We start from the raw sequence: 27989 nt of genomic DNA, 5'->3' as shown, positions 1-27989 counted from the left end.
AGTTACATTGCTTTGAAACACTAATCACTTATAAAGCAGATGGTTGTGAAGTCACCTTTGGTTGATCTGGCTTGCTAGGCTGAAGATATTGTTCAGAATAGTTGTTTTGGACATGAAGAACCAAAAAGGGATTATTTTTGTGTAATAAACTGGTTTAGTGTTCAAGCCTTCAGGGTTTCTTCAGAAAGCTGTACAGGTGGGGGACAAGGTAATCTTTGTAATGACCGTCTATAAAACCTTTCCCACTGTTGTGCACAAACCAGCACTGCACGTCTGTTCCAAACACGCGGTCTGTCCTGTAGTCCTTCTGCAATCCCCTGCGAGGGAGAAACCATCCAAAATGAAGGTCATGGCATGACAAATAGACAAAAATGCATCAATAATCCTACTCACCTCTGCACTGCTCTGCTAACATGGTGAGATGTGTGTCGTCACCAGCACACAGTGGAAACAACCACAAATTGCAGTGAACTGTACAGGTCTGTGATGCATGTGCCCTTCCGTGGGGGTCCCAGGCACTCCTGGGACAGACGCATTGAGGGGGGCTAACACAGCCTGTCTAAGGTCAGATGTAGAACTGGTGATGCCCCTCTGAGCATGGGTGAGTCACAAATATGAAAGAACCCAACTTGCCTTCTAGTCCCATGTGGTGTATGGTTTGCCAACAGCTAAAAACAGATCATTTATTAACAGAGGGAATATTTCCCTGAGATCCTTGGGAGTTAGTAAGCCTAGAGTCACTGAAGTCATTTAAAAAAGCAAAAAATCAATCAGGTTCAGAAAGAGAGCAATTAAAGCAGATTATTTTTGGCTGTGTTGCCCTCTGATCACAAATCCTACCTGGTAACAGTGAACTTGTTTCCTTTCACTTCCATGGTGGCTTGTGGTTTCTCCGGAGCTTGCCCAGGCCTTTGGTTGTGGATATACACGTCTGGTTCAGACACAAACTGACCTGATCAAAGAGAGGTTTAAAGCTCTTGGCATTTCGTAACCTTTGTGGCTCTAATGTAAGCTGCTGCCTGGCACGTTTGCAAAATGAAACTAGCTTCTGCAGGCAAACCGCTCCTGCCTGGATCACAGGGCACCACGTCTCCAACGCCGTAGGATCGCCCACATGGGGAGGGTGGAAGGCTCTCCTTTTGAGTCAGCTACTTAAGCAGACTGGAGCTGCAAAGAATATTTGGGAAAACAACCTCCCTGTAGCTTGCGGGATTCACACATCTTCAGAGGAGAGCTGTGTGGGTCACGGTGTCGTCAAGGCTAGTCAGGCCTTTTCTGAAAGCACCTTCCCAAGCTGGGACTAAGGAATGATCTCCTGGTTTACCACATTTTCTCTTGGATGTCAGAATTTTGGAGAACTAGGGCTATTATCTTTTCTTGACGTATCAACCTTGCTGGTGTGGCTTAGTCACTGGTGGTCCCTCCATCTGGTGTAAGCAGAAGGAAGCAAATAAGCTTCAAGCCACACTGGGGCCAGTGTTTCCAAAGGCAGACTGGGGCAAGGGCTGAAGACAGCTTGGGTGCAGCCATATTCTACAATGTCCTTGGGGCTTCCAAGACATTTTCCCATTCAAGACACAGAGATCAGCTAATTCACTCAAAGATCTAGCAAAACCCTTTCTAGTGTCCCCCTCTATCCATCACCCCATGCCCAGACCTTACCTATCAGCCCATGTGCTGCCGGGGAGAGCTGGTTTTCAGGGGGAATGTAGATTCCCAGGAAGTCGACATTAACAGGATGATTCTTCCACACACGGTGCAATAAAACCATGAAGGACATTTTCTCACCCACAGTGATAGTAACGTTGCTTTCTTTCTTCACAGATATGAGAAGCCTAGCAGAGACACAGAACAAAAGTAAGGACTCCATTCAGCTGCCCACACGTAAGCATATCATGCCCCTTGAGATGCTCCGGGACACCCAGAACATGCACATGGGACTGGCAGATATGAGAGAGGACCCACCAGAAACTCATGGCCTTGGGAGTGGTACCTAGTGGCCTGGCAGGACAATGTTAAGAGGACACAGAACGCCCATGTTCAGGCAAACAAATCCTGCCCTACAGATCTAAGATCCTCTTAAAATTAATGGAGATTTTGGAAGGGATTCCTTTGCCTAAACAGATGTCTAGTGCTTCAGCTGTTACCCAGCTTGGCTGCTAGCTGTTAATCTGCAGGTGAAGGTCTCCTGGATGTGGCGAGTCACGTCTCCTAGCTGCTTGTGGATGTCAGGAACCCTTAGGGTATCTCAAAGAGCATTAAGTGCTTGTGTTCAGGCAACTGATCCTGGCCTTAGTTAATACATTCAGCAGCAGGGAGAGGAATTCGGCTCTTCTTACTTATGTTTCATCAACTGAATCCCTCTCCTGGCTCTACTGCCTGATCCCCATTAACGATAAGGAAAGCTTAGACATCTAGCTGAGATGTGCATGCCCACATGTAGGCACGCTGTGACCTGGATCCCACCCATACCTGGACAAGCCCAATGCTTTGTTCCAAACGGTTTCCATACGTCAAACAATGAATGATCCTCAACTTACTGTTTCCGAATGATGTGTCCTGTGTCAGACCAGGTCAGTGTGATGCTGTAAGATCCATCTTTCAGTGTTATTGTTTTTGTGCTGATCTCCACTTTTAAGCCTTTGTTTTTGAAATAAAACCCAATTTTGCCGAAGTAGGTACTAAGTTTCTTATTCTCGGTCTTCTTGGCTCCAATGAGCTGCCCATTGACCACGACTCCTGCGAAGAGCAGAGAAGCAGATGTGGGCTAAATCATACTGCCTGGCAGTATGCTTCTGATTCGTTTCAATGCAAAATGAAACCAGTTATCTTCGAGCACCATCAGCGGGGGTTTAATGTTCTTGCAGATCTTGCAGATCTGTTGTGGTCTTTCAAATTTCTTAAGAAGGTAGCTGCTAGGGTTGGAAGACAGTGTGAGCTATTACAGCGTCACATCCAAAATCTCTCTTCTAAACACCCCACTGTTAGACTGCCTGCATCAGTGCCAGACAGCAGCCTAAAGACCTGACAGAAATCGCTTGATTCTCAGCCATTTCTGCCCTTATGAAAAAGAGCAGCCTCTGACATGTTTTAGCAGGCAGACCCCAATTATTGGAAAGGCAAGCACATGAGGACAACAAGATTTACCCTGAACTGGTTTATGCTTCCACTATTTGGGAATGCAAGCAGAAAACTGGATCCCAGGAATGAGGTTCTACGCTCTGCTCACTGAGTTGGAATTACCCCCAGAAACTTGATGCTTCTGATTTATGTGGACCAGGAGTGACCTTAATGGCATGCAATTCATTTGTGTTCAATAAAACTGATGTAATAAGAGCAAGCAACAGGGCAGAAATCATAGAATAATTTAGGTTGGATCCCTGAAGGTCGCTAGTACAATCCCCTTCTCAGAGCAGGTCCAGCTAGAGCAGGTTGCTCAGAGCCTTGTTCAGTTTAGTGTTGAGTATCTCGAAGGTTGGAGATTTCCTCACCTATCTTGGCTGCTTTCCCAGTGTTTGGTCAGCCTCACAGTGAAGAAGTTTTTCCTAATATCTACCAGAATTTTACCTGTTGCAACTTGTGTGTGTTGCCTCTTTTCTTTTTGCTGTGCATCTCCTAGAAGAGTCTGGCTTCACCTTTTCATTACCTTCCAATTACGTAGTTGTAGAGAGCAACAAGTCCTACCCTGAGTCTTCTTTTCTAGAGACTGACCAAACCCAGCTCTCTCAGCCTCTCCCTGTCCTGTGCTCCAGTCCTATAATCATCTCAGTGGCCACCATGGGATTTGGTCCAGTTTGTCAACTCTTTCTTGTACTGGCAAGCCACAAATGAACACGGTACTCCAGATGTGAAAAGAAATAATCACTTCCCTCATCCTGCTGGCCACACTCCTGTTAGCACATACTATTCCTTGTAGGCATTTCCCCTGCTCTGAACACCTTTTGGATTCTGGAGGAAGGAAAGTGCTACAATATAAACTATTCTTTTTATTCCCTTACCAGTACCAGGATCAGAAACCAAGTTTAAGATATTTCCAGGCTCTGAGTTGATATTAAAGCAGATGTTCCTCTGGCTCTTGGGCAGATGTATGATGAAATGTGGATCATTGTCAACTAAAACATGAAAATAAAGAAATAGGTATGAGAAGCAGGCCAATACCTGTGCAAGATGTAAGGGACAAAAAGACTGAGCTACTTTCCTCAGAGGATTTTGAGGCACTTTTCCACACTCCTCAGAATAGGAAAAGGACCCTTTGGGCCCCTGCAAGAGCTAAGAAACATCTCAGATGCCCCTCATGAAAGCATTTCAGACACTTTCTCCCCTAAGAAAAATATATGACATTATTGGCTAGAGGGGCATCACTGACTGGACAGCTGCACACTAAGAGGCTGCCGCAGGCTCATCCAGGAGTCCCAGAGGTTTTGCTTTATTTACTCAAGATGGAGGCCAGCCTCCAGGTGAGGCCAAGAACCCATCTGGACACCAAACAGCCAGGGACCACCTCCCTGAGGCCTGGACCCAGGAAAGGACCCAAAGGAACTGAAAGCAGGACTTGGGTAACACCAAAGAACCTCTGTTCAAAGCTAAGACCTAAACCCTCTGTGCCCAGCTGTTGCCCATTTCTAGACATATTACACTCCTGGCACATCAGTCTGTTGGACTAGAAAGTTCTCAGACTCCTTAGAAGATCCATGTGCCTACCATGTTGACCTCAGGTCAGCATACATCACTTCTACCTGCTCCCCTGAGGACCCCAACCCAGGATTTGTTCTCACAGCACGTTTAACGCCCTGGTGGGATGGGGCCCCTCCAAAAGTCATGTCTTCTTTAAAATGTCCCTCGACTGAGACAACTGCCTGCACCAGTCACTGCAGGTGGCTGCCTCCAGTTTCATTTTGGAGTAAAGCACTGCCCAGTGCTTGGAGTGGAAAGCTGCAGGCAGAAGTGGGCTCTGGGGATGGGGTGCAGGTTGGCATCTGACCATCTCCCTACCAACATTCAGATACATCCATCTTCTCAGCGTTGCCTGCTGGCCTACCCTGGCCAGTTTTCATTCATTTACTGGTGTTCCTCATTTTTTGGAAGTATTTGCCTCTTCCTATGCACTAGACAAAAGCCCAGACCCTTGACTAGACATTTCTTCACAGGAAGCAGTAGTGTAGGTACCATTCAAGAGTGGAGGAGCTTTTGTCTTTTTTTGAATTTAGCTCTCATTTCTTTTTCTTTATTCTCACCAACTGCTTCGTCTTCTTCCACTTGATGCCAGCGCGTGTTCTGACCAACATTTCCAGGAATGCAAAGAATTTCCAGTGCAAAATACATGTATAAGATGGGCAGGTAACTGTCTTGCTCCCTTTCTTTTCCAAGCAGCAACTTTAAGTGTCTCAAAGTCTTGGATTAACCCTTGGTCTACACTGAGGAGTTTGACAGCTCGCTGGTAGCTATGTAAATACACACATTCAAACACAGACACATGCACACTCCCTGAGTGATTGTAGTTATACAGCTTTCATAGGCAATGGGTCTCCCAGCTGGTTCGTGTAAGTTAGGCATTAAACTGTGGCAAAGGCCCAAGTGTTAACAAGATCCATCAGTCATCAGTGCATTCAGAGATGTTTATCTACCACAGAGCATTTGTGCTGTCGCTTACAATGGCAGTAACTCTGCATTAGCTCTGCTACTGCCGACAAGCTGAAAGTGAACTCGAGGACCAGCCTCAGCCTCAGAGCAGCAGGCAGGAGAAGATGGGATCTCTGGGAGCCTATTAGGGTCTAAACTAGTCTTATGTTTGTAACATAGAGTATATATTTTTTACAGCTTCATCTATTCAAATTGAAAATCACTCCATATTTTATACAGAAAAGCTTCATACTTGGAAAATGGATGGATTTGCATGAATTTGATAGCGGTGCCTTTCCCTTTGGGATGTACATAGTTGTGCCCTGCACAGACCATCAGCAGGGGTTGCATCTAGGACCTTTCACACTGATGTCCTCTGCAACAGCTGTGGTGTAGCTTCCTCAGCCAGCCCCAGCAATTGATTTATTCTCTTGTGGACTAGTTCCTAAATGAAGATGCAGCTTGTGCACAAACCAGAAAATTCAACAGGAAAAAGCAGGACAGCCGACAGACACCTTCATCAGTGTATGAACAGACTCAGTGCAAAGCACTGCAAGAACATTAAGACAAGTTGTCTCCTGTAGTAGGCAGTGCAAGAAATGTTTGCTTTTTTTAGGTAAATAATGCTCTAGCTGAGGCAGGACCTATTGCTAAAATGCTGTGTCTCATCTTACTTTACTCCAGTTGTCTCTGCTGCACTTTAAGTGCTGATTTAAACTGCTCAAAGCTGCTCACCATCCTGTCACAGAAGCTGAAATCTCAAAGTGCACAATAACTCTGGCTATCTCCTTTATTTATTTATTAGGTGATGAGTGTTGCTGTCTGACATTTCTTTGCAGAGAAATGCTGTAGCAATCACCCAGTGCACCTGAAAATAATAACTTATTCTAGCACAAAACATACAGTTATCAAAAATCCTTGGCTGCTTTGCAATATGTACTGACTATTCTGGACACAGAGCTGTTGACAACAGCAGGGTATTGATGAGAATAAAGAAATGAGGCTTTGCATTCTCCATTCCCCACTGTGATAGCTGTGAAACAAATGTCTTTGCTTCCCTTTATTTCTTTTTACCTTGACCCAGCTGAGGGTCTGCTATATCTGCATGCAGTTACCACTGCTCAGACCCCACCCTGAACTGAATTTTAGTCCCAGTTCTCAAATTATTCCTTTCCCAACAGAGTAAATACATCTCGATTGACAGTGGGAGAGAAAAGTGTATTTTAGAGCCTGATCAGTGGTGCATCATCACGTAGAGAGAAGGCAACATCTTCTCTGACCAATGAGATAAAGATAAAACATCTTTTCTTATTATTCTATAGATGAAGTCTATGAAACCTTCGGTACCATGGTGTGCAACAGGAAAAGAGAGTGCTGAACATCTTTTACCTCTGTTTATGCTCACAGTGGACACAGGAGGACTCATTTGTTCAGGCATGAAGCTCACCGGTACAGCTGTGACATTGGCCCAGGTGGGGATACCTTTATTATTATTAGGAGCATTTGGAGTTAATCCTAAAGTACCTGTTAAATGACAATCACAATTAGCCTTTTGTTAGTACAGACATTTTTAATAGTGTAATTTTTAAAGTAATGCAGTAAATCAGAGTCTGATGCCATTATACCAAAGTAAAGCAGGAGGAACACTGTTTACTACAATAGACAGATGTGTATAAAGGAGTCAGGAAGACACAGAAGCTCTGTCTATGAGAGAAGAAGTGCACTTCTGATGAGACCTTGTAAAGATAGGCAGAAAAGTCTTCTTTAGATTACCTATTCCATGCCTTATATGTACAAACATTTTGATATAACCTACAATATTTTCCACAGTCCTAAGCACAGACTTAGATATTTTTACAAACTCTGTCCTCTTCTAAGGTTCAAGAGTTGTGTCCCACTACCACTGAAATCCACAGGAGTCTTGACCCCAATTTCAATGAGGTAAGTTTTGCCTATCCTGTCAAATACCAAAAGAAACAAGGGACCAGTGCTAATATCACTTAAGTCATCTGCACCTTCTAGATCAAGATAATCCTGACCTGAATTAATCACTTGGTGCCACGTATAAGGAATTCCCACTGTAATGCATGCCATATCAGTGCAGAACTGGTAGTCATGAGTTGTAACACACAGTATAAATAACAGCTATCTCATTCCTCTTTGGGTCTTTACTGAAGACTTTGCAATTGAAAAGAAAAATAAATGAACCAAACAATAACAACTGACAGACATAAAAAAACTCATTTCATTGAGCCAGCACCAGGTCATTTTTTATAGTTATCCAGGAGTCTGACAACTGGGAATGCAGGACATGTGCTTGGAGTTTCAGCAGAGTTATAATCATTTCCAGTGTTACAGGCCAGGCAAATGATTTTGTCTATCCCAGTAATGTAGGTTGCCTCTTTCTTTCACAACCAATTGTAAACTCAGTGTCATATCTCCTGTTTATTAAAAATGATCCAGACTCAGTTGTCTAAGGAGTTGATATTTCATTTTTGATACTTCCATTAAATTGCACTTGCACTATTTTCCCAACAGTAGCAGTCATGCTTTTTCAAACCACAGACTGGTGAGGGTGCAAAGAGAGCTGCTTTCCAGTTTTATTGGAAGCAAACTATGGCTGTGCAGGGATGACTTTGGGCCTACTAGACACCCACGGATATCCATGGCTATTGCTTTGAGACTGATTCTATCATATAATGCCAGAAAAAGCCAACCCTGCCCTGTTTGGCTAGACAGAAGATTGCTCTAACAAGGGTCTTGGAAGGTGTATTGAAGTAATGGATTTAAAGGAGAAGTCCAGATGCTCAGTTAACAAGGGACCTTATATTGTTAGGTTCCTCAGATTCCATGTAGGCTTGTGATTGATAACTACCCTGGGAAGCTTCCAAGGCCAAAAAGCAGTGATAAGAAATGACTTGGTCGATGCCACAGCTCGATTCAAGTGCAGGGAATTAAATGTATCTGTGCCAGTTATAAGAATTCAATCTGTGACATTGTAGGCTTATCGAAAAGCTCATCATTGCAGTCTTGGCACATTCTGTCCTCACCGAAGCCAATGGCTCCAAAGAGCACTTGTGTAACAGAATGTTCTCAGAGTGGCTGAAGGCACTTTGTGGTGTTCAGCTCTCCCCGAAAATATAGCCTATGGTATAAGCACAAACACCTTGAGTGGATAATGAACACAATGTTCTTTCATCACAAGAAGAATAAAGCCAAAATAAGAGCTAGAGTAAGCGGACAAACCAAGACACTGACCTGGGCAGCAGCCTCTTCTGGGGTCTTTGGGCTGGTCTGCCAGCATTATCTCATCCTTTTCCGAGTTCTCTATCAGCATGGATGTGAAGGGGGTGACGATATGATGGTCAAGAGACATCTGTAGGATGGATTTTGTGATGTTCCTCTTCAAAGCTGCAGTGGGGGCCATGTTTCTGGGTGGAAAATAAAATAGAAGACATGGTTAGCTGCTCCTTAGGCCATCTGCTGAGGAGAGCTTGATGCTGGTTATGCCTCCACAGACCAGTCACAGAGACAAGCTGGAAGGATCAAGGTGTAGTGAGAAGGAAAGGCTGAGGACCTGCATGAATGACTCTCCATGATTTCTGCAGGCTTTGGCCTGGACTCAGAGAGCCCAGTCCCAACTCCCGGTCTCAGTAGGAGACATTTTACTGCATCAGGGAGGACTCCTCAGACTTCCTATGCACGGTGGGCTTTATCCTCAACCCCTCCTTAGCTTTTACTCAGGCTCTGTGAGGAAAATGTCCCATTCATTTCATTCACACAGCCCCACAGCCACGTTTGTCTGACCCTTATTCCCCTAATCAACTAAACCCAAACTCTGTTCCCTGGTGTCTGCAAGTGCTAAGAACAGGAAGAGCAGGAAGGACTGAAGATATCATTCACCTTTATTTATATTTGTTTACCTTACCCATTTGAAACCTTCTGAGAGGCCTTATCTCCCTGCGGTCTTAGGGAGGACCAGATTGCTCTCAGGCTTCACTTGCCTCCCGCCATAGGCCACGTTTCTCCTCACCTCTCTGCTAGCATCTGGTTGACAGTCAGATAAGCCCACAGCTTCCTAGTGAAATCAGGATCTGCATATCTGTCTTTCTTCATGAAGCCATCCAGTTCTTCGACATCTCGCAGGGTTTCCATAACGAGCTCTGCATTTGCCTTTGTAGTTTTTGAGAGAGAAAGATAACGGAGGGTGAGACAGGAGAATGAGGCAGCTCCGTGTTCCCTTTCTGGCTAACACTTTGCATGCTTGGCATTAAGGACCCTCTCTGGATCTGCCCATGGTCACTTCTAGATCAAAAAAGTCCCAGCACTGCTGGCCCAACGGGCATGGGGAGGGGAGCTGTGGTAAGAGGGGCTTTGTTAAATACAATTTCAGTGACAGTGATAGATAAAGCAGACAGCAGCAGTAACTAAAGAGGGTGCTACCACATGCCAGAAGAAGCAGCAGCAACTTTTCTGCTGCTCTTAACAGAGCTCTGATGTCCTTCCTTCAGGCCTTTCATGTCCAATCCCTGCTGTGCAACAGAGGCCAAATTCTGCTTTCTCCTCCGGGCCCTTGGACATCATTGTGTTTTGGCAAGGAAGAATATTGAATGTGTTTGATTTTTGCAGCAAATAATGAACAGCAAATCCTATAAGAGTTCAGAAAATTGGGGTCTTCCTCAGAAACAATGATTTGGTACTTCCCCCCTGCCCCTACCCACTCCACTTGGAAGAGCAGCCCTGAGACACAGGGAAAGTCTCATTGCACATGCCACAAGGCAGAGTATACAAAGACAGTGCTAGGACTTGCCCTACAGCAGCTGGAACCTCCCCCACAGTGGGAGGTTCAGCCATGAGAAGAGCTATATATAGGATCTCCCCTGTACCTCCACAAAACATGAAGGAGGACTCTATAGTTTTAGAGCAAAACTCTCACTTGCAGTTAAATTTTGTATGGTACAATTCTTATTAGAAGGCAGTTCCTCTGCAGGCTGCAGGACACAGGCAGTAACTATCCAAAGCTGTACTTAAAGCTATTGTGAAACATCAGTTGGCCAAACCCTCTAAAATGCTCCTCACGCTCTCACCCAGGGCCCAGGGAGACAAAATACTCTGCTGGCAATAACTGCCAGTGAAGCAGCTGTGCATATGAATGAATGTCTTCTTCAAGTATCCTAGAGAGAGCATCACTCACGGCTGTAGCTGTGACTATGCTTTCCAAGTGCTGCAGGTTCTCCGTGTCAACCTTCCCAGCCACTACTATCTCTGAGCCACCAAAGTAGTTGTGGAAGCTGCTCTGGGTGACATCTGACACCGACTCCTGGGGATAGTTGAACTGAATCTTCTTCAAGAGTGGGGTGGAGACTTGGTTGTAGAATTTCTGAGATGGGAGAAGATAGAGAAGTGAGTTTCTCATACCTGAAGCAACCCTCCCATACATGCCACTGTTTCTGAAAGAACAGCAGGGGACAAAACTGGGAACCTTAATGGGCAAGAGGGACATTTTTTGTCCCAGAGGATGCAGAAGCCTTTATATTTAGGCCTTAGCATGCCTTTACATGGGTACAGCAAGAAGGACTGGCCCAGGTCCTATGGAAGTCAAAGGATGGCCATAAGCCCATGGGCCATTATGAAGAAACAACTTCCTAGACCTAAAAGGCTTGAACACAGATATATATAGGCCTAAATCTGTATGCAGGTTGGTCAGCTTTTGGCTAGTGTGTGAGACAAACATAACTGCTTTCCACCTAATTCTTGCCAAAAAATTCTTGCCTGTGTCTCACTTGTGTTCACTTCTGTGCCACAAACTCTGTCCCCTTTTCTGACCCCGTTGTACCTGGCTGATTTAAATGGGGATCTGCTGACAGATCGATTTAGTTTATGGCACCAGGGAATAGAGAGGGAAAACGGGTACCCACATAGTGCTGCAGATGAAGGCTGCATCATACCAAGGAGCTGCACTCCAAAAGCAGCTCTGTTTGAAAGAACACCATGTAGCAGGTCCTTTCTTAGCACACCTGCCAGACATGTTATTACACGAGCTACTTATGAGATCTTGTGTGGGGAAAGAAGAAACATGGGAAGTCTTTGTAGGTGATGAAACCAATGAATACAAACGGAATAAGGATGTAAAAGTTTTGTCATCAGCAACTGTTGCTTATAGATTTGGATCTAGAGCCTCCTGGAACTTAACCCTTTCTTGTGCTGGTAAAGTTTGGATTAGGATTTATCATTTATACCCAAGCCTTTTCTTAGGGCTGAAGTAGCATGAGGTAAAATCGAAGCCTGAATTTTAATTCGGAAGCTCTATTTTGTAGTTAGGACTGCTTAATAGAATATAAATCCTACACAGAGTGGTAGAGTAAATATATGTTGTAGATGCTGTAAAAATTGTAACTAGGAGCTCTTGAGTTAATGCATATGATTGTTATCTTTCAGAACTCTCTCTCTTTGTGATCCCCCTGTGACCCCACAGTAACTCTACCCTTGTTAGTGGAGTTACCCGAGCTTCACAGCTGTGAGCAGAACTGCACCCTCATTTTCAGAGGTGATGGGCCAGAAATGCACCTTCATTTGGGCAGAGGTCTCCTGATTTCCAAAAATCCTTTGGGCCATGCCACGGTTGTCAGTCGCGATTCTCTGCAGGAAATCGTAATCTACATCAAACCCAATCCCAAGGCAGAATAGAGAGAATTCATCCTTCATGCTCTGCTTCACATTCTTCTGGATCGCAGTCAGCTTTAGCTCACCTTTGAGACACACAAAAGGTGACATTCATCTGAGCAGCTGTGGAAGTCTCCATTGGGATAAGAGGGTTCATGCCCTTACAGTGTCTCTTGTTTTCCCTTAATTATAATCAGCCTTCTCACCTAAAGCAGGATCCTTACCTACTGTCGGGTCTCCGTCGGATACTAATACAATCATGGAGACTGAGTTAGGGTCCAACATCCCTAAGTTTTGTGCTTCGTTCAGGATGAATGTGGCTCGGAGAAGAGCTTCATTGATATTTGTGCCTGTTAAAGACACAATGAAGAAAACAGGTTTGACTCTTGTTGATTCTCCTTTTGGATATAGATTGGTTCTGAGATTCCAGCAGAAATAACCATCATGGAAAAGACCTGAGATGGAGGCAGCAAAACCCCCCTTCTGTGATGCTTATGGTACATCTGCTAGCACTCTCCGGTTCCCTGAAGAAACAGAAGCTGAAAGGTGCTGCATAGGGGTCATTGAGTTAAATAGACCTTCTCTGATTTTCCTCATTTATAGTTACACCATTTACTGAAATTGATAGAACTAGTCAGGATTTACATCAGTGTAAGTGGAAATAGACTGTAATCCATCTGCTCCTGGATTTGTTCACCAGCATGTTACTCTGCTCTTACTATGATGTTGAACTATATGAATACACATTTATGTGAATTTATGCACATTTATGTATATGCACAGATACATGTTTTGCACAAAGTTACATTAAGAGGCTAGAGTCTGATAAGCTTTTCCATCCTGGGATATCATCTCCACCTGGGAACTTCCCATTCACATTAATCCCATTTGTGGCATTGGGAACTATTTGCTGTGGGGTGAAATAGTAGGTTTGCAGGCAGACCATAGAAGGAGAGTATGAAGAAACATTTTTTCTGGGACCAGTCTGTTCCTTGGACATCTTGATTGAAAAAGAAGGGTTTTGTGGTTATTGACTCTGAAGTCTTAGTGAGTTCTGACATTCAAAGGTTTGGCTTGTGGCACAGAAGGACTGAGTGAGAAATGAGTATGAGAATAGGAACAGAGAGGCTGAGCAGGTGGAAGCTAATGATTTTCCTTGTCAAGAAAGAGGAAGAAGGGAAAAAACAAACAATTAAACAGTGGCTTCAGAGACAAGATAATCAAATGCTGCATTCCAGACTAATTTTGCTGAATGGGAACAGGTCTCTGATTTTGTCAGTTCATTTGGGAAAGGATAATCAGGTGTATATGGGGCACTGCACTCATATGCCAGCATGGGTTCCTACTCCCAGCACACTGGTGATCTTGGTCAAGTCTATAACTTTATGTTGAGCCTCATGTGCTGACATTGACAGATGAAGGCTACTTCTTACTTTCTTACAGCACAGAGCACCAGGAGGCCCTGATCTGGGGGAGAGCCTAGACACACTAGACACACTATTGGCATACAAACAGCTGAACAACTACACCCAAACTGCATTTCAGAGAGCAATCCATTAAAATGATTGCTAGCCCCTTCTGTACAGGTAGCTTGACAACTAACAAATGAATGAAGCCTCCAAGGCCCTGTGAGGCTGAAAGAGTCAACTGTCCTTGCTTACTAGATAGAGAATGAAGGTACAAAAAGGATGACCTGTTTGTCCAGGGTGGCATGTACTAGTAGATCGTGGTGTAGTCTACAGTTTACAGCCCATGGAGACCCTGGCATTGGGCTCCCTATGATCTGTTTCACAAAGCACGATGTAGCCCTGGTCTTTCATGGATTTTTGGGGTCTGTGGGGCTGGAGGTAGGCCAGCTGTGCTATGGTGCTATGGTAATGCAGAGGGACACAGAGCTACAGACACCTTCTTATTGTTGGTACATGCTACCGTGGCAGTGCTGAGAGGGAGAAAGAAGGGTCTACAGCTCTTTTACTCCCTCCTAAGCTAGCATCTGTTGCAGCTTATTCAGTAGAAGGAAATCCCATGCAATCCTATCCCATTCCCTGGCACGAACTGGAAGTCTTGCTCCCCTTTAGTCCCAGGTCATGCTTTTCCCAGCTAGGGAATCAGGCTTTTTGTTAAGAATACTCTGCCAATCTGAAGAGTGTTTGAGGTACCTATTTCCATGATACCTAACTTGCAAGACCACCTTGCAATCAAAACCTCATACCCCCATTGGGATGGATTGTCTGGATGTACTTCTTTGCATCTTCAACATGCGCTGGGGTGGCCGAGACTAAATTATCTCTCCAGCATCGAACGTTGTGATTGAAGTCAACAAGAGAGAACTGATCAGCAGCACGGAGCTCACTCAGTATTGCTTTCATGGCCTCAATGGTCTGAGAAGAGAAAATTCAAGAGTAGACAAGTTTAAGCTTTTTGTTGTTGAAAGCATCCTCTTAATGCGAGTACAAGAAAACAGTTGCTGATGAAAAACAACATGAGCATTGGAATCCAAATCAGAATCTATTAGCCAGATCTCTCACCCCTAGGCTCTTTTACACTTCTTGGGAAAAAAAGTTCTACTTTATTCAAAGAAATATAGATTGAAATGCAATTAGCAAGAACAGAACCGTATACTTCAACCCATCTCTGCTTAACATCCTTGCTCAGTCAACAGAGAGAGTGCTCAAGAAAGTGCATGTGTGAGAGAGAGTGTGAGCAAGAGCATGAAGCACTCCATGAGACATCGTGGTCCAGGAGAGAGGAATTAGCACAACAGTCAGGAGACTTATTTTTGCCTGCAGTGCTGTCATTCTAGGCTGGGTAACATCTGTTTCAAGATGTGCAATTTAAACAAGTGACAATTAGCCTATGTTCCAGTTTTGCAGGATTGATTTTCCCAAGACAGCAATCTGCCAAGCCTTAGTATCATGCTCTGAAGCAAATTCAATATACAGAGATCGTCCCAAACTAATGTTTGTCTATCCAGTTCTTAAAAACCTCCAGTGACATATGATCTGCAATCTGCAATCTCCTGAAGTCCCCTCTCAGCACTGCAAAGCTCTTTTTTCTTTTTTTTCTTAAGTATCTAATATAAGTCTCCTCTGCTGTAAATCCATCTGATCCATTCTTATCCTGTCCTTGGTGTGCACGAATGTCTGTTGATCAGTTTTCCTTTTGGAACAACTTTCTGCATACCTGAAGGCTGATCATCTCTCTCAAAAGTCTTCTTTTGCAAAAAGTTAAATCAACCTACTTCCTCCATTTTTTTTCTCATGGGTTATGTTGTCTAAGCCAGTCTTACTACTCTTCAGTAGGCTGTCAACAAGTTGTTCACAGCTTTTAGAGAGCAGGGATGTAGTACTCCCACTGAGACTTCCTCAGCACTTAGTAGAGGAGACTTGAGAAAAATGGGGTCAGGGCCTTTGCAAAATGCTTTGTGATCCGTCAACTAAAAATGTTGCTTAAGAGCTAAAATCATTATTCTGACAACATCATCTCTTCCTTGTAACATGGCAGGAGCCTTACAAATAAAGAGTAAAAATCACAATGTCCTTCATTCACCAAACGTTCACCAACTTCAGGGAGAATGTTGACGGAACAGAGTGTAAGGATCTAACCTGCTGATTTTGAGTGCCTGTCTGCTACATAATTATATGGTAAGGCACATGGAGAAAACTTGGAGGCAGTTTCTTTTCGCAGTAGAGGTCAAACACTTACTTGTTTCATTTTAAGTCCCCACATTGAGCCGCTGACATCTATAACAAATAAAATGTTTTTGGGTAGAGGATCAAGATTTTCCGGAGCAAAGAAGTGAACAAAATAGCCATTAAAAATCTGCAAAAGAAAATAAAAAAAATGAACACACAGTGAACTGAACCATGGTAAAGATGCCAGGGAATGCAAGACAAAAACAGAACAGAAAATGCTGTTATTCTTTATGGGCTGAATCGAACTTTCAGCTCTGCAGGTCCCTGTATTTGTAGCCTTACACCATCTATACTTCATAGTCTTTACTTTTTATCAGGGAAAGCAGAAGCTGTTTTTTGGAGAAATGCCATGCACTGGCATGGGGATTAATGACAACATTTAAAAAACCTGTTCTGGCTATAATAATTCAACCCATAACTCTGCTTCATGTTAACATAAAAATAATGATGTTCTGGTTTGTCTTGTTATGATATATTGGTACAACTTTCAAAGACTCTGTCTTGTGATTCGACATTAAATCACTAGAGTGGTGCTAGGTATAAAAGAAATTGGCTTGTGGACAAGATGGGAAACTATTCCTGACTATTTGTAGGACCATGTCTTAGTCATAAATTAAGTAAATCCATTCTGCCCACTTAAAATCTGTCTCTTCTTTCATTTGGATAGAGAGGTCTTTCTCATTCTCGTTCTCCCTGAGCACGCCAACATGGCTTCATTTCTGCCTAGTGAACTGCAGAATTTATACAGTGATGAAATTTAGCATAGTTTGTTTAATGATGGCAGTTCCTGCGTTCACAGATTTCCCTTCCTGGTGAAACAGCAACACTTACCTCCAGTTCCCCACCCGTGGTTTCTCTATTCACATCATATTGCACGACAAAGTTGCCGTCCACCGCCGTAGAGGAGCACGTGGGGCATTTTCGTTGTTGAGTCATCGTTGGCTTGAAAGAAATGTGTGCCTTGAAACGAGAAGCAATCATCAGTCAAATGTTGTGTGAAAGGTGGACCACTGAAACAAAAGTTCCTCTATTTATGAAATATCTTATTTCACTGAAAGCTCTTCTAATTTCTTTATTTATAATGTAAATGGAAAATAGATTTTGCTGCTTCAAAACAAAAAGGGCACTAAGGTTTGCTTGGATTTACTGACTCAGTAGTAGCAACTGTGACAGAAATAGGGTGACGTGTACCTACAGAGACACATAATCAGATCTGGGCAAACAGTTTATAGTAAGTAATATATTGGCTTATTTAATATTTTCCTAGTTGAAATGATCCCTATTTTCAGCATTTTTAATAGGTTTTTAATTGATTTTTTCTTCTGATCAAATAAGAGCTTGTAATTTGTCTGTAAATTGAGTACTAGAAATTATTTTCGCTAGTCACATGCCATGTAGGCTTTTCTACTATTGGAGGGCTTATCTGTACACAAGAACTATGCCAGAGAAAGCTAGGCTAAGAATGTCAAGGGAAATAGGGGCCCCAAAATAACTCCCTATACAAACATTCTCAGTTGGAACTGAGATTTTTTGCGGAGTTATTCCAGAATGGCCATTCCACTTGATATTCATGACCTAATTTTTTTACATCTAGCAGTTCCTATTATTTTGCATTGCTCTTTCAGAATTCCAAATGAAAAGATTTGCACGAAGTTGGAAGACTACGCACTGTTTCTATACTGCTGTCACTGTGGCGTTTGATCACCTTGTACACACAGTTAAGTTGCAATAGTCAAGACAATAGAGGATTCATGGGGTTTCTGGCCTTACTTCTTTTCCAGGGCAGATTACCTTCAGTTGCTGTTTTTGCCTGATAAACTTCCGCTTGTCAAGGTTAAAACTTCCCATAAGCATGCCATACTCTTTGCATGCTTCTAGCAGATATGGGAAAATATCATAACTGTGCAGGAACAAATGTTGTGAAAACTGCAGTTTTGATGGTATTTCCAGTCTGTGACTGTTACCTTTTTCTCTCCTTTGGAGATAGTGGTGATTCCATCAAAATGATCTCCGAGTGAATTAGGAACATGCACGTAGCGAAGTCCCTGTGGCTCAATAATGCGGACATCCACCTAAAGGAGTGGAGAACACTTAGTATGGAGCAGTGCTGCTGCTGTACCAGGATCTCATGAACCTGCCACGGGCAAACTGCAGATAGACAGTGGGATGCTCTTAAGAATGCTCCTGCAGCACTAGTCTCACTCTTGGTGGGGATCCATACAATGTTGAAAGCAGACCACAACGGAAAGATGAAAAAAAAAAACCCAAAAAAACAAAACAAAAGAGAGTGGCCAAAGAATAGGAAGAACTTGGTGGAAATGCTCTTTCCTCTTCCTTCTCCCTCCTTCTGGGGCAGGTGGGGGAAAGGAGTCAAGGGCGATGCCATCATTTATGCTGAAAGCATGAATGAAGGGTTAAGTGACTCTGCTTAAATGTTGCTACAGTACTGAGGCGATTAACCCTGTATCCTGTCTCTGTTGATGGATAACAGAGCTCACCTTTGGATGAGTATAAGAAAGAGAGTAAGAATAAGACAAATCAATTTCCGTCAATTAGGTTTGAAGGGCCTACCATTTGGAGAACATCTACTCCCATAGGACCCTTTCTCATGCAGTTGGGACTATTGGGAGAAGCCTTATTCCAGATAAAGAGCAAATCTTGCACACCTTCCTTCAGTCAAGGCAAGTCCACACACAGGTATAAATGGACCAGGGCTTGTTTGTCCAGGTTCTGATAAGGGTCAGCTGTGATTCAGGAGACGCCCAACCATGTCAGTGTAAGTGGAGGCAGGACGCATTTGCTCCTCCCTGACATAGGTATATAGCTCCCAGTCTGAAGCTTCTTGTGCTGGTCAGCACTTTGAGGCTATTTTTACCAAACCCACACATAAGGAGGTAGCTGTAGGAGAAGTGTCCTCCTGTGGGGCTCAAAGAAACCTTAGCCTTCTTCTCAGAGAGGATTCACCCATGTGGTGATAGCCACACACACCAAATCCACCTTACCTCCAGGTGCTTTGCCAAGCGTCCTGGCTTCACAGAGATAGTGTGCTCATAGGAGCTCAGTTTCCTTCGAATCATTTCCTGGTAATGAAGTTCAAACTGGATCTTTGTCCCAGGGGGCACATTCACTTCAGTTTTGAAGTTTTCCATATCCAATGCATTGCTCCTGAAAAGTTAGCGGTGGAGTTATTTTGAGAAAGTACAAAGAGAAGGAGAAATTCTTTGCATTTTGTTTTAGAGTTATACATTTGCTGAGTATGATTCTAACTGTGGCCTGTACTAGGCAATTGCAGTTGTCTATTAGCACAAGATCTTTCGTCAAGCTGAGGGCAGAAAGACATGATGTTTAATTATCAAGGACTTATCTTGGTTGCTATAAGTGACCAAAACCTGTCCCTCCAATCTATTTTTCTTGCTAAGGTCCCCCTCTTCTCTCTTCTTCTGGGATGGATTGGTTCACTCCTCCCATGAGTTAGTTCAGTACAAGATCTATATGCCAAAATCTTTGCACCTTACTATTCCAGCAGCTTTGCCTTTGGCTTTTGCTTGAGAGTACATTCTTCTGGCTTCAGCTTTTTCTCGAATTGAGCTTGTAAATGTTATACCATTTACATCCCTAGGAGAGAGAAGCGTGGTCAGTTTGTAAAAGCAACAAATTTACAATCAGCATCTGCTTCCTTGCTTTAAAAGAACATCAGTGAAATCTAACCTCTTTATAACCTGGTGGGAACTTAAATAAGGCTTTCATTTAATCCAAAAATAATGATGCCTGGTTTCCAGTAGATCTGCATCTCTGCCCCAACCTGCTCTTATATTTCATGCTGCCAGCAGTCTTGTACTCTTACAGAGGATCTGCTCTTCTCCACCTCCTTCCCACTTTCCCCATCTTTTGGGCAGAGCAGGTAGTAACTCATGTCATGGCTGTTTTGAAACTATGCCTGTGCTGACCGATAGATCAGTGCATGTTGGCTGATCAGTGGGCTGGCTGCTGCCTCTCTGAATGGATACTGAACCAGGCTAAAGTTTCTTTCTGTTTAGTGAGGGCTCAAAGTTGGGACTTTCTCTCCTTTGATGTGGGGCCAATTTGCACAAGACAGGTAGGAACTTAGTCTATTTAAGAATTCTATTCTTTTATCAACTTTTTGTTAACAATGACCCCAAAATTAGCAGGGTGGAAGAGATGGACAGACAGACAGTACAATGACATAAGCCTTTTCTCCCTGAGAAAGCCTGCTAAAATTACACTGAAGCTGGAAAATCATAGGAGGTGTTTTGCTTTTATGAATACTTCCCTCCCACCACATTCTTCCTTCTAATTGAAACTGCTAAAGCACAAGGCTGGTGTTTGCCCACTACTCACATAGTAAAGTTGTCAATAAAAGCTCCTTTGGGGACTTGTACATCAAACACTATGTGCTGGGGCCGTTTTGCGTTATTCACCATTTTGGCTTGGATCATTGTGTTGGCCAACCGCGACGTTATGGTGGACTGAACTTTGTAGCTATAAAGACCTATCTTGTCGTCATCTTCCACCTGTAATGGACAGAATAACCCTGTAAATTTAGGATGCAGCTCACATTACATGACAACATATTAGCTGCAAGGCAGGAATCTTTTGAGCTGGAAGGTCTTTATCGCTTTGGATGGCATAACCAGTCCTTGGAATGACTCTGTCAGTGTAACCAAGCACAGAAGGGTTGAGTAGTAATTCCTCAACATGAGATATACTGGGGAGGAGGGAGCTTATTTTTTGAATAAAGGTCCTAAATAAAGGAGAGTGGAAGCGTTGATTACTGACCTAGTATAGTAGATGGTTAAAACATGGCAGTGGGAGAATGGTATTAAACTGGTCTATTACAGTTTTGCTTTTGTCCAATTTGTTTTGTTGCTTGTTTCTTCATGTGACATACCCTCCTCCCTCCAAGAGCAGTTGTATAAACAGCATTGTGCAAACAGCTGTCTGTTTAAAGAAAATAGGTTAATACCTGACCAGTGGTATAAATAAGGAGCTGAACAAACAAAAGGATTGATTTCCAAAAAATGGTTAACTAGAAAACCACTTTGTTCAGTGGTTTTTTTCCACAAAGGAGGAAAAAAACTTACCAGATCTCCAACGTACCCCCAGTCAGATGTGCTTCGCTGGAAAACAAAAATATGAAGAATATATTTCAGCAAAGCTGAGAACTCAGACTGTAGCTGTTTTGAGCTAGGGATCAGACAGTGGTAACTACCTAAAAGCTGCTTTTCAAGATAGCCAGAATCAGTTTGAGTTCTCAGGCTGAGTGTGCAGATTGCTTTTGTTATATTTCATGTATTTATACATGGGATCTTGGAACACATGATCTCCCAACTCTGACTTAGAGGCTATCAAAAACAAAAGGGCAGTTTTCTTCCTCTTCACTTTTCTGTTCAAGAACAAAAATATTCTTACTAAAAGCAAAGTGTGTTGGCAAAAATTCACACTCAGAAACCTTAGTTTTTAAACACAATTTTCATTTTTCTAGGAAAAGTGGAACATCACAAAAAATAGACCTTTTTAGTTCATTTTGTTTTTATCTGCATTTATATTATTGCATTAGATACAATATGTATTTATACTATTACTTGTTGTGTAATCAATATTATTACATATCAGTGCTCATATATATATTTAACCTGCTCAGCTGCACTGCTTAGAAGAGCTGAAACAATGGTAATTAAGAGTGTTTTTTTACTGCCATATGAATGCTCCCATTTTGAATTTATATGCAGAGCTGGTTACAGCTTATGGCTATCTGAATCACTCTTTTTAATGCCTTAAAGCTTTAACTCATGCAAGTGACCTCAGGATGGGATTTGGCTCAACTAGTTCTAGGAGAAGATGCAATTGGTTAATGCCGCTGTCTGCTTTGGTGGTGTTGTCATAACTAGTCAGCTTCAGCTCTTTACAGTCAATGGAGTGGTTCCTCTTATCTGAAAACAGATACCTCCATTTCATTGGATGAATCATGCCCTAAACCATGTACTGATTAGGGGGAGCGGGTGCCCAGTGCCATTGGAGGTGCCCTACGGTACCACCCTGGCCTCTAGTGTGGCTCCAGGAGGCCAGAGGTCTCTTGTAGATCCTGCATCATACTTGACACCTCGCATGGATGTCTTGGACTTTGTATGCTATCTCACACCGCCACCAGATACCTATATTTAGGCAACTGAACTGAGCCCTTCAGCTCCACTGATGATGTCTTTCCACCTTAGAAAGACTAGATCAGATATTGATCGTTAAACTATAACAGTGTACCAAAACAGACCAATCCCATCTCAGGTTTTAAAATAAAGATGGGACTTGAATCTGAGAGGACACAAAATCACAGAAAATGCTTATGATAACTGCTTTAGCCACATAATACACATAAGGCTTGCTATAGATTTAGCAAGTTTGTTGGGAGTTAAGTTATATACTGTTAGCAGGAAAACCTAGATCTGCATAAGAGGTAATATATCGCACAGCAAGATGATTTTAAGGAGATGATTTTAAGGAGATGATTTTAAGGAGATGATTTTAAGGAGATGATTTTAAGGATCCCTTAAAGACAGATAGAATGCCTGCAGGATTCCCCACCTGACTGAGAACAAACTCAGGTTTTTATTTCACAGCTATACAGGCTCCACCTGAAACATTCAGACTGGCATTTCAGGAGCTGGAAGCTTATGGTTCTATAGAGATGCTCCGCAAAGCATAGATCTTGCTCAGTCCTTCACAAGACCCCATAAACACCACTGTACAATAAACTTAACACTTCACACCTGATAAAGAACCAAACTGTGAAGAATGACTGTTGCCACACATACCCTTGGGGTAGGAAACATCACCACCATGAATACAAATTAAGACTGAACTAACCTCAACTGAAACAAATCCAGCTTAGAACAGACCAAGACCTTAGTATAAAGGAGATATGTTTTATTCTCCAGTACTTCTCTGCTTTTCAGTGGAGCTCAGGGCTCCTGACTTCCCTTAGGAATGGTGCAAAAAGCATCCAAAATGCACGTGTTTCCTTCCTGTTTGTTTTTGTGAGAGTGGGTGAAAAGGGGGAGGTGCTGATGGAGTCATGAGCTTATCACTTGCACCTGTAGTGACTCTGACTTCTGTTGTTAGAGTCAGACATCTGGTGGGTCTTCTAGTCCACCTGGCATCTCAAAGGCCGCAGAGTGTGGCCACTCTAACAGGTGAGGAGGACATAGCTGGAGATAATTATATTGAGGTTTGAGCGTTAGCATGGTTACTGAAAACATGGGCCTTGTAGGGGCCCCTGTGGTGCTTAAGAGGCTTGTGCTATCTTTGGCATTAGGATTTGTGGCTGTTCCTTGCCTTTATACTGCATCCAGTTCTGCTGATAACAGCACGGAGTGGAAATAACATCTTGTGCAATATCATGTATGCGGCAAATTGCTGATTAGAGAGAAGAAAACAAGTGCCTCGGGAATTGTTTTTAGGACCTGGTCTTTGCAGATGCTGAGCTCTATTTTCAGGGTACTGAGAGCCCTCTTCCTCTCTTGACACCCAGGCAGGCTATGGATATCCAGCCCTTCTTAAGGATCATTGTTCAAATCACTGTGTGTGAATGCTGCAATTAGTGTGCAGTCTAACATCAAGAAAATACTGTGTACATCAAACTACATATTGTCGAGGGCTCTCAGGCCCTGGCTCCTCCTGCCCTGTCGGTGGAGGAAGTAGTCATGGTGTCTAAGGGAGGAAAGTATTACAAGAGATCTGATTGCAGTTTTTTAGGTTGCATGTGGGATACTTTGCTTACCAGGGATTTCAAGTTGAAGTCCACAGCCTCTTTAGAGGTCTGTGGACTACTTCTGCAGTGTAACTTCGTGAAAGAAGGAAAGCAAATTCATAGAGGCTGTACTGCATTTAAAGTAAAGAATGCTTCTACTGACACCTACAAATTCCTAGGGGAAGTAATAAGAATCTGTAAATTGAAAAAAAGGTTGAAAAGCAGAGGGCCAGCATGAGATACTGGAAAGAGAATGAGATATACCTGGCATGTCCTCCCAGGTTTTTGAGGTGCTGCCCACTCACAGCTTCGCTTATCTTCATGTGACCCATTCCCTAAGCAGTTTTTAACACACTGCATTCTCCTTGCAACCTCTTTAGACTCTTTTGGGGGATCATGACAGTTAATTTGAGGTGCAAGAGGAACAATTTTAAACCTAGGGGTTGGCAGAATTCAGGTTTTTACAATGCTGCAGACTAACCTGGGTTTCTGTGGTTGTATAAATACTCTGGGACCTGGGGGGGGCTCCCCAGCCAGCTGATTCCATCCCCTCTTTCCTTTCCCATTTCCTTTCCACCCTGGTTTTCATGGAGAGGAAGCCAGGGAAGCTAGCCAGTAAGGAAATAGATGTGATCTCACAAGTTGCAGGCTCCGTGCAACTGAGCTCAGGACCAGGACTGGGGAGCAGGCTGCAGAAATCCTCACCTTGCAATATAGACATAAGCTCAGTTATCTATCTTTAAAACAGAGATAAGAGTGCTGCACCATCATACAGAGGTTCACAGGGTTACCTGCATTCCAGACTGTGGGGCGCTCTGTTTCTGTGGTCACGAGGACCATTCACATACCTGAGACACTGTATATCTGGAATTGATCGCAAGGAGCAAATATTTACATCTAAATACCTGACTCAGACCTAGAGAATAATTCTTTCCCTTTAGAACAAATCAGTAGGGTCTACAGAGGAATGTTGTTGTCTTGTTGTCAGTGGGCTAGTGAGCTCACTGTAGAATAATGTCGTCCTAAAACAATAATCTGGAAAATAGTCTTCCCTAGTGATCGACAGTAAGTGACTGCTGTTAGCTTGTAGCTAGTGTCTCAAGGAAAGATGTTCCAGGTAGGTTTTTTAAAATTTCATTTACTAATTTCACATGATTGATTATTGTGACTCAACTAACATGAACATAACTCATCATATAGCTGAGATCTTAATTCTACTGGTTTGCAAAGACTCATTTTATAGGTAAAGTATGGGATACAATATATTGGAAGATAAGGAAAACCTGTTACCACTAGCAGAACTGCAAACTACTGCATGTGTATGTATATATCACTATGTATCTAGAGAGCTGGGGAATGGAGACAGTGCAATAGATATGGCACTAATGCAGATGTGTTGAAAAGAAATGATGTTCTGAACAAGTGTAGTTAGAGAGGATATCTGCTTAGACCAGATTAAATTATTTAAGTATTGGTCTGGCAAATGTGAGCTTGTTTGATTCACATTTATGCTAAAATCTTCTCTCTCTCTGTCATGGGGGCTTCAGGTGTGAACAACCTACATTTACACTCCATGCGAAGCCCCTTTTAAAAAGCCTTTGGATAAAGAAGACTCACATCTGCCTGTGCTTAATTTCAAAGGCACAGGAAAATCCAACTTTACTCAAGAGAATTTTTTTGTATACACTATGCTGACCAAGTTCAAGAAAGGCAGCCCCAGAGCCTTGGTGAAGAACAAGGTCCCTGCTGATCATCATTTCTTTCATTTTGTGTAATAAAAGTTAATATCTTCAAACAACTGATTTCATTATTATTGTTAATTACCATTGTGTAAAACACAAGAAAATTCCTGCAACAGTTATTTTAGAAGTTTCTGTTTCAGAACTGACAAAATACAGTAATCTGAAATGCATCAGCATGCTGGAAATAAATCTTCTTCCCTGATCTCTCACTCTACCAACTCATTTCCCCGTGGGATGCTGTGCTGCACTCTCTTGACCTGAATTAAATATGAATGAATGGACTACCAGCAGGATTGGAAGGCTTCATCCTGTGTTCCCAGTAGTCCTTCTCTTCCATTTTCTCATGGAAAAGCCTCACCAGCAACAATGGGATGCTTCCCATACATGAAGTTAGACAAATATTGCCATTTTTTAGCATCTGTATTATGGTCCTACCTTAGGAGTTCAGATATGGAACAAGGCCTTGTTGTGCTAAGTACTACATAAAGGATAGCATCAGTTCCTTTCCTGACAAGAGCTAGAGAGGTTTCCATGCCTACCAAGACCTGCTGGTCCCACCTGACTGCACACTCATGACCACTGAAATGGGACTAGCCACCTGGGGAGAGAGTCCAAGCATTCTTCCTCTCTACCTTGCTTCCCTTCTTTTGAAGCATTTCTGAGTACTGTACCTGGTACCTGCCACTTCTCGTCTTGGAGCTTGAAGGAAATCCATTGATTTCTAGGTCAATTAAGTCCTCCACTTCCTAGAAGAGAAAGAAGAGGAAATAAAGAAGTGTGGCTGCTCTCTTACATTTTGATTTAGCACTTGATTTATTATTGATTAGCACTCAATATTGTTCCAAAGGGTATTTACTGCCCCTTGCTGCAAATGGGGAGCAGAGACAAACCATCTCAGATCAAAATGTTGATTCTTCACACGTGCATTTTCCCTCTATGGCCAAGTAGCCCTCTGTATTTGTACAAGATCATGACTTGTATCATCAGTTTAAATCCATTCCTTCTGAAACATGGAGTGATGTTTAATGGACTGAAATGCCCATAATGTGCAAGAAGCAGATTCTCAGCAGGAGTTGTCCAATCATAATAACTGCAGTGTGACAGATACTGAGCTAACTCAAACCAGTGAGTTCAGAGAATTTCCATTAAAACCAATAGAAATCACCTCTAGTTTTATACTAATGTAACGGAAAACTAAATTTGACCCATTGACAGAAGAGGAACACCCAGTCTTTTCCAAGTGCAAAGTGTGACTTTTAAATAAAGTAAAAGAGCAATACTCTTAATTGAAATGTGTTAGCAGTTTAATTTATGCCAATAAAGAAGTTAAAGTTCATCAGTTGCTCTCCAACTTAAGTGATAGCATATACACAAACATTTGCACAAACTTAAATTGTTTAAGCACATTGAGATTAAACTGATATAGCATCTATGATTAGGCAGGAGCAGAGGCCTGGATTTTTTTCCTAGGGATTATAAACTCAGGATAACAATCTCACTGTGGCATGAAAAATGCTGTTAGGAAGAAAGAAAAAGAGAACATCCTTCTCACTAATTCTTTTTGTTAACCTTGCACAGTGAAAGAAAGCTTCACACCAACCCTGCTGGCTTCATCAGAATATTGCAATACACACGACAAACTTCAATTTGAAAAAGAATTGTATCATGTGGAAATGTGTGTGGACACCCAAATCTAAGCTCACCTGAGTCCAGAAGATAAAATTTGGATTCGGCTTTAAAGTAAAAACTCTAACTATACTTCTTTTATTATAATATTATATTAAATTATACCATCCCTCCACTAAGGAATGTACAGTCAACAGGATCTTAACTCTGCATTTGAATCCATGCTGGCAAAAATCTAAGTCCATACAAAATTTTGCTGAAGTTTGTGGTGCTCCCATACAGGAGACCTCATCCACCAAGATATCTAGGTGCTGGGTTTCTACTTGTTTCAGGGAAGCAGGATCCAAAATACATCTGAAGGTCTGAGCACAGGAGTCCACTTGGATGTTTAGAAGTTAAAAGCCCCAGAACAAGCAAAGCTGAGTTAAAAGCAGGAAATCTGCTTCCAAAAGATACTTGCCCATACTATTCCCAGCTTTAATAATATTAAAAAGCCATACCACAAATAACAGGTAAAAACCAATTATCAGAATAATCCCAGTTACAGATAAAAGCAGAAGAGAAATTGTGAGATATAAGAAGAACTATGAAGAAATAATCTGATTCTGCTCTCACTGAAGCCAGTTGCAGCTTCAATTTTGACTTCAGCGAGGAAGGCAGACCAGGGCCCTGTCTGGAAATACTCACATCTGGGATTCCATCAATAACGAGGTCAAAGCTTCCTACTTCAGTAACGAGGAAAAAACTCAGGAAGAAGATCAGATGCTTCATTTTCTTCCTGCTTGTCTCTTGAGAACAGTCCGCATAGGTATTAGACACAAGATCTTTCCTTCTCTGAGACAAGTTCAAGGAAACAGCTCAGGGTTATGTAGTATTTTGAAC

At 42.6% G+C, this 27989-nt stretch overlaps 1 protein-coding gene across 1 annotated transcript; it reads right to left on the bottom strand.

Moving 5' to 3' along the window:
* Window positions 1-78: 78 nt before the first annotated feature.
* ITIH2 (inter-alpha-trypsin inhibitor heavy chain 2) lies at window positions 79-27989 on the bottom strand. The gene is made up of 21 exons (XM_026119330.2): window positions 27795-27989; window positions 26153-26227; window positions 21080-21115; window positions 20337-20509; window positions 19488-19592; window positions 18980-19142; window positions 17942-18049; window positions 16809-16937; window positions 15988-16104; window positions 14495-14663; window positions 12507-12632; window positions 12187-12368; window positions 10814-10999; window positions 9653-9792; window positions 8878-9050; window positions 7009-7143; window positions 3999-4112; window positions 2541-2739; window positions 1663-1835; window positions 841-952; window positions 79-317 (listed from the first exon to the last, which is right to left on the bottom strand). The coding sequence occupies exons 1-21, from the start codon at window positions 27876-27878 to the stop codon at window positions 170-172; spliced, it is 2847 nt and encodes a 948-aa protein (XP_025975115.2). The 5' UTR covers window positions 27879-27989; the 3' UTR covers window positions 79-169.

Source organism: Dromaius novaehollandiae, chromosome 1 (assembly GCF_036370855.1).
Source record: "Dromaius novaehollandiae isolate bDroNov1 chromosome 1, bDroNov1.hap1, whole genome shotgun sequence".
NCBI lineage: Eukaryota > Metazoa > Chordata > Aves > Casuariiformes > Dromaiidae > Dromaius > Dromaius novaehollandiae.
Note: the sequence above shows the minus strand (reverse complement) of the source record. Positions and strands in the feature narration are given on the sequence as shown.